The sequence below is a fragment of the Pholcus phalangioides genome, unplaced genomic scaffold, assembly GCF_987345545.1.
Source record: "Pholcus phalangioides strain wild (caught in Gottingen) unplaced genomic scaffold, Ppha-v1.0 ptg000013l_1, whole genome shotgun sequence".
Taxonomy (NCBI): Eukaryota; Metazoa; Arthropoda; class Arachnida; order Araneae; family Pholcidae; genus Pholcus; species Pholcus phalangioides.
The window spans coordinates 32,579,360-32,594,437 of NW_028301606.1; the positions used below are offsets into that span (position 1 = coordinate 32,579,360).

Here is a 15,078-nt window from a genome sequence, read left to right on the forward strand (position 1 = left end):
CTCATCACGTAGAAGTAATGTAAAGAGTAAATGGACTACGGCTGGGCTTTTAGAAGAGTATAATAGTCAGTTCCACATTTAAATTCATTCCACGTAACATCAAAAGCTCCTCCTCTATTCAATTGCATTAGTGTAACTGTCTAGTGCTACACAAAAAAAAGTGAACCATTCAAAAGTTATACGCTAGAGACGAAAACTAATTTTAAAATTTATATTTCATTTACATAAACTTGAGATATATAACTCAACGTACGGCATTAGAATTTTCCATTTTTATTTCTTTAAAGAAATTAGAGAAATAAATATGTAACCTACTTTGCATGTGTCAAGAAAATTTGTCATAGTTACATGAAGGATGAACAATTTAGTTCGTGCCAAAAAATTGGAATTTGAAGTAAGTTTGAGGGAATAACAATTGTGTATTCAGCTTGTTTCAAACTTTTTCTGCAACAACAAAAAAATTCTTCTTTTTTATGTAAATATTTATCCGTTATTTAAGTTATTTTTCGAAATTTTATTTTACATTATTTTATCTTTTCTCTTCATTACCGAGACATTTCAGAAATTTTCGAGTTAATGATTAAACTTTTCTTTCCTTCGTAGCTTCTCGCGCTAAGAAGTCGATATGCTGCAGGACCATTCATTAAAGAAATGCTTCCCTTGCTAGCGACAGCAACGTTGTTAAAGAAAAAAAATAAAATATATATTATAGAAAAAAAATAATTCCATGGAAGAGGAAATTGATTTCTTTTACTCAAGGGATAAGAAAAAAAAAGAGGATAAGAATTTGAACAAAAAAAAATTGAATAAAGGAGGAGAAAATATATATAGGCTCGTCCCAGGAGTGAAAGCAAATACAAAGAAGTTGAAATAACTATTGGTGGAGTCGGTTTTAACCGATAACGCTTTATTCCTTCTTAGTGCGAGTTTTGACGCGTTTGAAGGATGACACCATTCGATGTTATCGGGGAGTTTGTCTTGACGATAAGCGATAACATTTACCAAGCGATCTCCCAGGAATCAATACATGCAAAAAAAAGAGGTTATAACAAATGTTGACGCATGCACCATCATCAACCCTTGTGGTATCAGTGCCATTAAGAAGTTTCCTGTTCGTAGCTACTTTTTTTTTTAAGTGAGGGAAAAAAAATCGAAGAAAACATTATCTTCTTTCTTTCTACACTTTTCTTCGTATTTGAAGTTAAATTTAAAAACTATATATGTTTGGAGAATTCATTGAGGAAGTATGAATTTTAATAAATGGAGTTTAGAAATATTTAGCGAAAATATACAACATAGATCAGGTATAGAATCTTCACTGAGGGAAAACTTTAATATTGAAAAATTTCAATATTAAATGATTAATGAATGTTACACAGAGTGTTTCGGAAAAGACCTTGCCAAAATGAAAGGACAATTCAGGCATATGATAATAGTCTAAAATCACATAGCAACATGAGTGCGCAAATGCCAACCGGAGCCACTACAGGCAGATGTTGCGTCACACCCTTTTAAAGCAATCCCGAACTCACGCAACCGTGTGTGTGCAGCAAGAATGCAGTCGCAATTCTGACAACATAAATATTCTTGGGAGAACACATACACTCAGAGCACACATTCCGATTCGTTAAAATCGCGCAGAGGAATGTATACGAGGTGCCTGTGCAGTTAAATAGTAGTAGTAGCAGCAGCACGCATACAGTCCATGAAGCGTCGATGTAATGCATGTGTCAGTGCGTCGGGCAAAAACTTTGAGCATTTACTGTAGTACTATCGTTCCTAAATAAATTATTGTAGAAGGAAGATTCTTCTTCGTCGTGCTTATGTTACGTATTCGTTTAAATGGTGTCTGCTGCTTCCAGATGGCGTTTCAGCACCTATGGCTCCTAAGTGATTTTGGATTGTTATCTTATGCCTGACTTGCCCTTTCATTTTGGCGATGTTTTTCTGAAATACTCTGTATATTATGAATGCAGTAGAATCTCGTTAATCCGACACGCATAAGACCAGGGTGTGGCGCTTTTCCAAACTCACTAGTTTACTGGAAGTTAGCTGAAAAACCCAATGTGAATAATATAAACTGTGAGAGGACATACTGTGAAAAATGTTCCTCTTTTATACTCGAATAAAACCAATCTAAAAACGCCGGATTACTCAATTGCGACAAATAAATTATATGTGAAGTATCAAATAAGTGGTTTGGACCACAGAAATAAGGTTTTTAAAAAAAGCATGAATAAATGCTTTATACTTTCATATTCCTACATGGGATCAATTTGATCTCAAACCGATATGTTTTACATTTAAACTTTTTTTTTAGCAAAATAAGGATATTGAATATTATTTTTATTTAGAGTCTTCTAGTTCTTTTTTATTTATAACTTAAAATATTCTAATAAGATAGACCGAATTAGCTCACGGCTGGATTATCGAGTCTGCTGTATTTAAAATTTTACAGATCAAGAAAGGAAAAGGTCTAAATATAGGCTACATGAATGCGTTTTCTCCAGTCTTTCTTTTCAACCGTACACGGCAAAGGCGTTATGGACAACCGTCAATATTTTAGCTGTGGCCCTCATTGAAGCGCAGGACGGTGTCGAAGAAGAGCTAGGAGAGGTTCTTTAACTTGGTGACGAGGGCATAAATGTATCACGGTCTTGAATAGTTGATTCTTCAGTGTCCGAGCGGCGCAGTGGTAAGATGCTCATTACCACCATGAAGGCTTTCGTCAGTTCTGCGGGTTATATTCTTGGGAAGGAAAAATATATTACAAGTTCTTTCTCTAACGAGCCCAAAGCGACCACCGAGACATGGCAACTTCATTTCTCACCCAACCTGATCGGTGGTAAATTGTTGTATGGCGGTATGACTGGAGTTGGTGTGCGACAAACTAGTAATAATTCACCACGTGTAAAGTTGACGCCGTTTTTCCAATATACCACCTATATTCTCATTTCTCAAAACTTCATACATTTAACCAATGTCTGTACATTTTAATAATTAATTCTTACATGTTTCGTTCGTTGTTACCATATCACTGATAAGGTAAAGAGCTATGACGTTTTGATAACCTAAAGGTAAGGGATATCGTGTATGTATCGGATCGTAACATACACATACATACACACACATCCCCGTGTGTGTATACATATATACACGAAGCTGGGCTGGAAGAGATCTCAGCAACGGGATAAGTCCAGTGGCAAAGTTCGGGCATTCATTCATTTATTACCTCCCGGTATAAGTCTAAAACACTGTTGGTCTAAATATGGGCCAGCAGACCTTTTTTTGCACGTCATACATCTTTTTGCAATTTCTTGGATTTTTATAACACCTAAAAATACTTTTGAACCATTTATCTACTTCATTATGTAAGAATAAAATAATAAACATACAGTTTTTCTGGTAAATCATTTTAGTTCTAATTTGCCTATACTTCGCTGTATTGTGCACATCGAATTAATTAACTTAGTACTTTAAAGTAGCGTCACAGCACTATACGCTTACAATAAAAAAAATGTGGATTCAAATATGTTAAATTACACAATTGCTTGGCTACTTATTCATTTTCATCACAAAAAAAACATAATGTGTTTCCTGCATTTGTTAGGAAACACTTCGTGAGATGTGGTATGCAGAATTGTAATGCGGTGAACAATTTTACGAGGACGAATCGTCTGACTGAATTTTATTAGTTAACATGATACTCTAATTATATTTTTTTCAGGCGAATAAGTACCGAAGGTGGCACTAACAATGTTGAATTAAAAATATGCCAAGAACGACATAAACTTGGTGGTGCATTACGATGACGATCTGCCCCTCATGCAATAACCCCTTATAAAATTTTTTTTGTATGAAAACGAATATGAAATTGCAGAATTTTTTCAACAATGATGAGTTGTCAAAAATGTATTCATTTATTATATAAGTTGTTTTATGCTGAAGAGAAATGATTGACATTGGAAAAATCAACTATAATATAAACGGGAAATATAGTTGAGGTAATTTCTATTCAAAAATGTATTTGTATCGGTGTGTGTTCAAAATAAAAAATAGAAGTTGTTAATTATAATGTAAATGTATGCAACAAAAAAAATATTTTGGAATGCGATTTTCTCAGAATGCAGCTTTTGAGTTTTTATGCATAAGATTTAGGAAAACACTACTTACTGAAATTTGACAGAAATATTCATTCAACACTTGTTAATGAAATGTAGCTCCGGTTTAGCAATTGAATATAGAAATATTTTTTTAAAAAAATGTTGGATTCACAGATTTTTGCATTCATATTCCATATATATGTTGAATTTATATTTTCTTAACATTTAAAAATTCAGAAAATTCTAACAAATGTTCAGGTATACAAGTTCGAAGTTTATTTTACTAACCCAAGTGTTTTTCTTGTATACATTTACACTATAATTCATAACTTCTTTCTTTTATTAAGAACCAATAAACCCATCCCCACGAAATTGTTTGCATTTGATTTGCAAGTGCAAGTGAAGGAAATATATTTTAAAGTCATTTCTGAAAAACCGACTTCATGGTCGTGACACCCCTTCAGATGAGAATCCTTAGCCCTGACGACTGTGAATCTCAAGGCCTGCGATTATTCTAGTACTGGTCGTTATTGTGGCCAATTGTAATTATGGTATTTTTCCCCTCTTAGTAGTGTCCAAAAAATACAGTTTGTGAACTATTTCAATGTAATTTTAATAGATCAATTATAAGGAAACAATCGCGAAATTCTTATTCATAACAACACCTGCTAATCGAAACACTGAATTTTCATGTTTGTTAATTAATTCGAAAAATTCAGATCTAATATATGGCAATATGGGAAATCTCTTCGATTTGAGTGATGAAGATGTTTAACACAATATTGTTTTGCCAAGAAATAGAAATTATAACAGATGATTAAAAAAAAAAACTTGTTTGTTGTTTCATCATATATATGTGCTCGCATAATTTTCTCTTCTAATACGTAAAATGCTGGGGATGCTTCTAATAACAAAAACAAAATGTGCAATGAAAATCGATAAATCTGTCACCTCAAAATATTCTATCATTATTTTCCAGTGAAACTAGGCAATACATGGGCTAAACAAAATGATCTTAAAGAGTGACAAAATTGCATATTGATGACCCTAGAATTCTTTCTAGTTACCAAACTCATTAATTAGACTAACTAGCTGAAAATTAGAAACGAGAAGTGAGAAAAAAATCATCTCCATGAAACTAAACAATTCTGTACCAGTAAACAATATTATAATAGAAAGAAGAAGGAAAATGTCCGTACAAGTATCCCTTCCGAAAATTTTAGGAAATTGCAACTCCAGCTTTCTGAAAGTGGTTAACGGGGAAATACTCTATTTTGAAAATAGCCTGATAATTACGTTTTGCTTTAATAACTACTGCAAGTAAGTTTTTTTTTCTTTTCCATTGCTTTTCTTTTTACTACTTGTTTTTTTACTCTATCATGTAAGTTTTTTTTTCCCTTCTTCACTTCAGCTTGAAAAGATTATGCATTCATTACGTGGTGGGGTTTTTCGGAAGTAGAAGGAAGGAAAAACTCATTTTCCTCACTTCCTCATCTCCTACTCAAGTGCCACACATATCTGGTAATTAAAGCCTTGGGTCATCACTTTGGAGGAGTTCTTGGCTGCGAGTGAAGTTCTCTCTAGGATGATCACCATAAATAATATTTTTCCTTAACCTTTTTTTTTTTGTTTTGCTTTCTTTTCCTCCCGCTCATTTGGCGTATAAAGATTTGAACCACGAAGAGCTCTTCACGTCAACAGATTAATGTTAGCAATAACCGGTGAGCACTGCCAAAACGGGTGGGAACGGACATTTCTTTTCCTTCTTCATTTTTCGCTACTTCTTCATCTTTCCTTCCTTCCTCGCACATTAGTGAGCTAATTAGTAGGTGAGTACGAGGCTTAAATACACACTAGAAACCATTTCGATTACCCTCCACGGGAGGGAAAATCAATTTATGACTGCCCATTCATTATTACCGGCGCCTGTAAGGATCACTTTCAAGAGTTCCGTGTGAGTGATGGGTCTAGACTCGGCAAACGAAGCAAACGGATAATATTGTCTCTTTTTTTCCCCGTTTCGTCTTCCTGTGACATAGGGAATAAAAGGTAGCGTTCGTTATCCTCGACATCGATCTGCAATACGTGTTGCTTTATAAGATACGAAATTGGCTCGTTGCATTCTTACGTTTCGTATATTTGAAAACATACCATGTTTTCTATTGATAAGAAAAATAAAATTATCCTATTCGTGATTTCTTATATAAATGCGTACGAAAATCTGCATTTTCGTTGTGAAATTCAATTCTCCTGAGAAATTCTATGGAAATATTTGGGTTTTCTTGGAATTTCATGCAAAGTCAATATTGAGGCTATTCATATATCTGCATTTCTCTATTCATAGAAAAGCGCAACTGAATATTTTGGCGTTATAAAGTTTCTTACAAGTGATGTCAATGAAATTGCTGATTCATAGTTTTACTTCAGTCTTGTAACTTGAAAAATATTCCATAATTCCTCAAATGCCATTTGTGTGATCTAGATAACGTTTTCACTCTAAAGATTACTTCAAATTTTTATTATAAACGATTTATTCATTAACTGAATCAAGTTAAATTTCCTGCTTAAACTAAGAACAAAATATTTATTCGAATTCGTGACATTCGAATTTACATGAGTTAAAATATTATTCTATAGACAAACACAATATTGCGTACTCTGACAGCAAGATCTTCTTTCATCTACATGTATAAAATTGATACATTTTTATTTTGTCTGTCTGACTGTGTGTCTTTGCGTGTGTATATTCCCTATACAGATTTGCAATTTTATATCTATATCGTCGCTAATTTTTCATATGTACCAAACGGGACCCGACTTGAACGATAGGCTAGTTCAAAAGTTCGTCAGAGCAGGGCAAAGGCCCCAAATGGGCAGAAAAATTGTAGGGCAACAATGGTTTCTGAGAACCAGCAATCACTTTCGGAATGTTTATTTTAGTTACCGTGGTTCCCTAGCAATGCGTTTCAGATATGCGTATGCCTTTGTCACTTCGTTAATAGTCCCAATATATGTATAATAATTAATGTCTTTATAATGGTTTGTCACTTTTTCATTCCTCTCAGAAATTGAAGTAAGCCCGGGCAGGGCTGAGAATTGTATAGCTAGTGTTTAAATAATTCATTCATATTGTTTGGTTAGTTTTTACTCGTCTTAAAACTCCATGGCGAAATAATGAGAATTGGAAGTTCGACTTTTGCAGCGTCGTCGAATCATTACTAGTGCGATTTCCACCGAGAGATTAGTCTCACGTCAGAACGAAAACCAAAGGAGTTCCTTTTGGCTTCGGATTCGATAATTCTGGCAAACATCCGGGGTTTGAAGTAGAAGAGAAGTAATTAATTAGCGTTTAATCAGTTCAAGAAAGAAAAGGAAATGAATGTGATTGATATCGATTTGTTTTCGGGTTAAATAAACTAATAAGCGCTGTCTTCCTTAAAAGGAAGACTAATTAACAAAGATGAACGTCTTGCTATCAGTAATCGTTGCTATAATTGACTAGATCGGAGCAAACTTGGAGAGACACAGAGAAATCTACGCTACATTCGTAGTGGATTGTGTTCGGAGAAGATTTGTATTTTCGAGAGAGAGTACACACGTCTCTGGAAAATTAATGTGTCCGTGCTTTTGGCAAGATACATCGAACATTCGAGACGAAAATTAGGTTGATCGGAGATAATTGCATCGGAAACACTCTTAACGGACGCAACGAACGACTTCCGGCTGGCTTCGGCATACACACAAGCACACGAACGTTAGCATATGACGTGAAGTGACGTCAGATATCGGATACGGATTTCTGAAAACCACTGATACTGATTGCGAGTGAAGCAGATTATTAAATTTGCATTAATCTGCTTTGAAATTTGAATTGTTAATGGTTTCCAAACGTTCATTAGAGCCATCTACTCGGTTTAGATGTTCAATAATTGTGAAATGAGAAAACACAGAGGAGGAGAAATAAACAGAAAATTTATATAATATATAAATATGATAGCAAATCTACGAGAAACTTATTAAAACCGAGAAGTTTGTGTTTTCAGAAGATATGCATCCCTTGACACTTCACTTACATCAGCGATTATTCATTCGGAAACTATCGATGGCAAATTGAAGTTTATCAGGAAACGAATTTTTTTTGAATGTTTACATATTTTTTTTATGTTTTTAATATCAAAGTCGAATACTTATGATTAAAAATTATAGAAATATAATGATGATCATTTGCTAATAATTTTGTGTGACCCCCATTTGTCATCAAAAAATATGTTCCAATTTTTGCTAGCTAGAACTCGTCTAATTTCAGTTGTAAAATTATAGATTTTCTCTTCTATTATAACATGCTAGTTCATGTGCGTATTAGAAAATATATGTTGGACCCACGGACTTCAGGAAAGTTTCATTTTCGTAATTTTTATATAAATTATTTTTTGACTTGAATAGCTAGTTAAATATGTGACCATATGGCTAATGGTTGTGAAGTTGGGTATTTGTAAATTAGTAAAAAATAGTAGTGGATAAAACATGTTTATATGCTAATGTTATATTTGGGGTTTCCAATATGAAAACTTGCAAGCTCTTAATGGATTCGTTACTATCGCTTTACCTCACAACAATTCATATCGCCATACAGTAATTTACAACAGATCGAGTTGGGTCGGAAATGAAGGCGCCATTTATCAGTGGTTGCCTCAGGTACGGTATTGAAATAACTTGTTATATCTACGCTCTTCCCCAGGATCGACCCGCGGACCTGACGGACACCTCGAGGGACAGTAGGACTAATGAATACGTTCGCTAAATGCGGTAAATATACGTTATATATATATATACATATACGTATAGTGAGATAACAAAAGATAGAGACGGCGTTTCCTCTCATCTTTACAGAATAGTATCTCAGAAACACCCCTGTCCCACCTCTCAGGGTATTTAGGTTACATAGTAAACCGGACGCTGCCATCCTACTCAGTAAGACTACTCAGACTCTGACTGGACGAAACGGAAATAATTTCCCAGTCAAGAGCCAGCGGAGCCAGGTTCGAGGGGGTGGTGCAAACCCTCTTAATGTCCGTGGTGTGGTTTTTAGCTATATAGCTACAGAGCTGAAGCCGTATACCCCCAGGGCTTAGTGCGACGTGCACCAAGCAGAAGCTTCCCCACACCGTATCGATCTGGAAAGCACAGCCTGTCAACACTAGGGTAAAAGTAACCTGTGTCTCACGACGGTCAGAAGAATAGTAATAACCTAGAGAATAATATAGGGATATGCGTACAAAGTAAATAATAGAAAATAGAGTATTTATCTTCCTTTTTTTATTTTATTCTTGGTTCCGGGGGAGGGACGGAAAAAAATAAATTATTCTTGAAAACTTATCACAATTTCTTGTAGGTTTAGTTATACCCACTTATTAGCAAGTTCAAATTAAATTTAAGAGCTTGATAAGTAATGCAATGTCCGGAAAAAAATGTGAATACAGTGAAACCTCGATACAAGTATACTCGATACAAAGACATCCTTTACTACAATAAATCCCTCTATACTGATATATTTTTAGGGGATTTTGGAACCCCTACTACAACGAAAATTTTTACAGTTTATTCACGATCACATTCAATATACATTATCTTTAAATTATTCACAAGATTTTACTCTTTCGAGAATATTTAGCACACATTTGTATTTTGCACTATCTACCCTTCGAAAATGTTAAAGATCTAACTGAATTACATTAATAAAGTAATGAAGATGAATTTTTCGTCGCGAATGAACTTATTAATGAATTTTATGGTGATACTAACATTGTCAATTCCAAAGAAATGCCAACTACGGCATAAATATGGCGACGACTGATGATAGTGCTACCTTTCGATGTAACGATAACCCCTCTACAACGTAATTTTTTTTTTATTGCGGTGCAGAGTATAGATATATCGAAGTTTCACTGTAATTCATTGATGATTTATCACGCTTACCAATACGGGATGAGGATTAAGTATCATAATCACTGGTAAGTGTGATAAATTTGAATATTTATCAAGTTAACCAAATTCGGATAGTCATCGGATTTACTAGATTGACAATAACAATTGCATATCAATTGTTTACTGTACGCAAATCTAATTTAGAAGTAATAAAATAGTTGTTTTTTTCGGTTCCATTTGTTTACAGTTGCCATTGGTATCTTTCTCTACTTTCTCATTTGATAATTTTTCTCTCCGTACATTTCTTCTTCTTCTTCTTTTTTTGACAACCTGTGTAAGTCGCACCGCCGAAGAAAACTGAAAACAAATCGGAATCAACAACATTTCTTGTTCTTACCGTAAACAAATTTCCCCCGCTATCTTTCGAAACCGCTAAAAATTTCGATTTTCTTTTGCTTTTCTTTCTAAACAACCATGGTATTTCCCTGCAGGTATGTAAATTCTTCGTCATTAGAAAATCGGTTTTTGGGTATCTCGTTTTGGTTCCCGCCTGAATGAAAAGCCATCAAAATGCAATCATGGGTAAATGCGAATATAATTAGTAAGGAATATATCGACATTTTTCTTTAAACCAAACAAATATTTCCACTGTATCTATTTCATCTTCCAACGCGGGAGCTGAAACAACCGCAAAAAAAAAAAAAGATATTATTTGTACGCGTGATTTCTAGTTCCCCTCTTGGGTTAAATTAAGCATAACCGTTTGTTCTGAACATTAATTGATAAATATTTACAAATTACGAAAAATACAAAAAGTTTTGAATGGTTTCACAAATAATGAAAGAAAAGCTTTTTTTTTTTTTTTTCTTGTTCAAAATTAATAGTTTTATGCGTAATAGAGATTCCCCTGTTTGCTTCATTGAATGATTGCATGTTCAGGCATGAAATAACTGGAAATGAACCAAAACATTTTTCTGCATAGGAAACACAATTTCATGAAAATAAAGAAAAATAATAATAATGTGAGCAAAAATATTTTACCAAGAGAGATTTTCTAATGAGAAACATATTTACGGAACACCCACACATATATATATATCTCAATAAATATTTCAATTTCTTGATTTTTTTTTAACTCTCCCATTTTGATTTTACTTTCAATATTCGGAATTAAATTCCTTCTTGGAAGATTTTCTAAACATATTTCAAACCATTCAAAAATTACTACTTGTGCGTATAATTGACTTTTCTCTTGGAGTATGTCAGTGAAACATTTTGCAGCGGCAGACTGAAATATACAGGTTTTATGTTTTATATTCTTCGTACCTATTATAATCTCTTAAAAGCTCCAGTCATTTTGATTTGTTTTTGTTTCAATTATTCTATGATATAAATTGTATCTGTTTAACGCATTACTATTTCTAAACATATGCTCCACTTCATGTAACATCAATGCTTTATTTTGTTCAATTCTTTTATTAAAAAATGTAAATCCTAATGCCTGCAGTAGTGGAAAAAATATATCATACGCATTTTAAATTACATACGATGAAAACGTTTCAGGAAAATCTTGTTCTTACATGTCCGATATGTGGTTCAGAAAACTGGAAGAAATTCCACATTATAAATGTACATTATGATGTATATTCAGCTTTCAAACTCCGAGATGGTGGTTAGAAAATCAAATTCTGTGGTGATATTTTTCTTCTCAAATAAATTTTGCGAGTGTTTTGAGAATAGTTATTTTTTTGACCAACTAAAAGCGTAGATAATTTATTTCATGAAACCTTTATTGCGCGAATTGATTTGAATAACTCATCATATTTTGGGCAAAAGTTAGTTATAAACATACATCATTTTGAATGATCATTTCCAGCCATTTATATCCACTTCACGCCGGAGAGCCAAAACTGACTACTAAAAAATATTTTTTGGAATGGCTTGTGTTTATTGTACGTCAACATGTTCTCTAAAAATAAAAAATAATATTAATTAATTTGGTACGATATCTTTACTAGGTTTATTTGAATACGGTGCACATGAGCGTAGCTCAGGTCTTAACTTGAAAAAAAAAATCATGAAAACTATTTAATACCGTTAAAATGAGGTACATATAGTATACCTCTTGAGCAAAGAGGATATGTGTAGCTTCATATGATATTTTAATTGCTAAATATTTTTTAGTAAAGTTTCTTTGAAAACATAGAATTTTATTTTAACAATTTGGGAACTGAATGTGTGTATGAATATGGTGCACATGCAGTAATATTGTAGGCCGTGAAAGCGAATAAATCGTAAAACGTTTTTACACGGTAAATAAATTGAGTCGTTTGATTTAGAACTTTTCAGACGTATCCAGTATACGAAAAAAAAAGCAAATTAAAGGTTTTAATGGCATCATCGTTTAAGCGCATGAGTAACCCTGAAAAACAAAATCTAGATCAATATCTTGGTTGAACTCCTTTTCCATTAATATGAATTTATCACCAGGCCATGTTGGCAGTCGCTGAAAACGGAGGATATAAATTGTCCATTTCCTTTAATTCTCGGTCTATATAATTTTTTGCTTTCATTTTCATGTTTTTTTACTTCATTTTTGGTCAGGATTGTAATTACAGAAATGCTTTCGGTGGAACCAATTTAATAAGCGGAAAATTTTGCGAGGACTAGCGAAAACCGAATATTTCATTACGAGTGCTGCTGCTGCTGTAATTTATCGTGAGTTGCGACTGATTGCGAATTTGCACTCGGCAATAAATTATTTTTTATTTCTTTCAACGTGTAAGAGCCGGCAGAAAAGATGAAAGAAAAAAAAAGATTTTTGGATAGAACTTGGAAAGTTTTGAAGTAAAATCGCAAAAAAAATGTGTACTAATAAACCGAGTCATAAATTCTAATGAATAAATCAAAACTGATAGAAACGTTCAGGATTTGGAAACTATACACAGATAAATCAGATTTAAGTTACGGACATTATATAGACCTATATACTGACTCTTCTCTCTCTCTGTCTATATATATATATATATATATATCTTTGATCACTATTTAAAATTCCACGTGAAACATAAATTAATGATAAATTGGAATTCGAAGTTATATATATACTAATTTGATGTGAGCAGAATGACCATCAAGGAATATAAATAAGTAATATAAAGAATATAAGATCACTCCCACATTAAGAATGTTCAACCTGCTATCTAATGACACTAGTAATCGGTCTTAAAAGTCAGTGGTGTTTAAGAGCATGGATGTTTTCCATCATGCTAGAGAGGACAAATGTTTTATACATACATAAAAGATAGATCGTACCTCTTTTCTGGCATTGCAGTATTATTTCAAATTAAGGTATTTTACATATTTTTTTGTACAAATACAAAGGGTACGACAAGCAAAATACTCAACGAGTAGGCTGAAAAAAAGATGCTATTAGTAAATATGGATATCAAACATTAATAAAACACAGCTACCAAAAATAAGATCAATTATCAGGAGAAAACAAATGCAGTATTATTTAAATGCTTCACCATTTTTTCTTAATTTTGTTTTTTACGTATATTTCAAACGTATATTTTACGGGTTTCAGAAACGTATATTTTACCCATTTCTTAAAGGTATATTTCAATTATTTGTAAAACGTATTTTTTTACGTATTTTCGAACCGTATTTTCTACATGTTTTCGTAACGTATATTTAACATGTTTTCGTAATGCATATTTAACATGTTTTCGTAATGCATATTTTACATGTTTTCGTAATGCATATTTTACATGTTTTTCAAACTTATATTTTACATATTTTTCAAAACGTACGGATATATTTAACGTATCCTTGAAACGTGTATTTCACGCTTCTTCGAAACGTATATTTAATGGGTTTTTAAACATATATTTTAAGTAGTCAACATACCCTTCCGGTGATAAATTTTGTATACAAATGCAAATTCTTGGAAAATTTATTTCAGTGTCTAGGGCATTGCATTTGATGCTGAGATAAACAAATATTAATTTTTAAGAACAGAGGAAAGTCGATAAACTTCGCTCTTTATAATAATTTCAGTCCATCACATGAGTTCGCCAAATATCAAAATCCCATCCTAATCTACAGAGATTACAGAAACGTCAGGTGAATTACTCTCTATTATAATTATTTTCAAGGTCTATTTACTTTCTGCGATTGCTCCTGAAAGGAAAGAGAGATGATAAAGTAAATATCACGTATATGAATGATTTGTTCTCACCGATTACTTTCAGCCTGCCCCATCCGGCGCTGACAACTTTCTCTTGCGTAAGCTGATTAGTGACTTGACAGCGATATCTTCGCCTTCCATCCGCGTTCTCAACCGATGACACGTGTAGGGAACCTGTTCTGAAGGCCTGATATTTGGATGTGCTGAAACCTATCAAGAAACAAAGAATAGACAAAACGTTCACCGACATCTTTCACATGAGAACTTGTATATTAATAGCATATAAATATTATATGGAGAGAATCAAAAACAATATAAAAACGTGTACATTATACGAGAACAGATGTGCCCCAATGATGTCTAGATTTGCCAGATATATCGGCTGAAGCTCAAAGTCATAAAGTTTGGAAAACATCTTTCTAACATACTCGGCGTCTAATAAAAGGTGTCGCGTAATGAACTGTCTATATTCTCACCTACTCATTAGAAAATTATTATTCTTTACGAGTGCCTTCATGAGGGAGAATATTCGAAGCCCCATCTAGACTACCGCATAGCGGTTTGGAACTCACAAAGTTTGTAAAAGGTTTTCACCAGTAAAATCCGTCCTTGCAATACATTAGCGAGCCGATCATGTAACGTAAGCATTGACAATTGGTTGTTTAGTAAATTTTACGGTGTTGTGAATGACGAACTAATACTTTTTGATCATTTAAGGAGCCGGACCATCGGGAGTCCGTTGTTTTTAACAAACCCAAAGAAAAGAACACATAGTAAGTTCGTGTACCCAAGAACGGATTAGAACCGCTCCGGGGGGGGGGGGGCTGTTACGTTACAGGTTCAGCTCGATCGTCTATA

The 15,078-nt window shown here is 33.4% G+C and overlaps 1 protein-coding gene across 5 annotated transcripts in view; it reads right to left on the reverse strand.

Moving 5' to 3' along the window:
- Positions 1–15,078, reverse strand: part of LOC149078975 (cell adhesion molecule Dscam1-like) — a 348,553-nt gene that overhangs the window by 197,548 nt on the left and 135,927 nt on the right. For all 5 annotated transcript variants that reach the window (XR_016193867.1, XM_089241217.1, XM_089241216.1 and 2 more), the window contains exon 4: positions 14,272–14,430. Coding sequence is in view for 4 of the 5 variants with exons in the window: in XM_089241217.1 (XP_089097343.1) it covers positions 14,272–14,430 (159 nt within the window). In the remaining variant the exon portion in view is untranslated. The remainder of the gene's footprint in view (positions 1–14,271; positions 14,431–15,078) is intronic.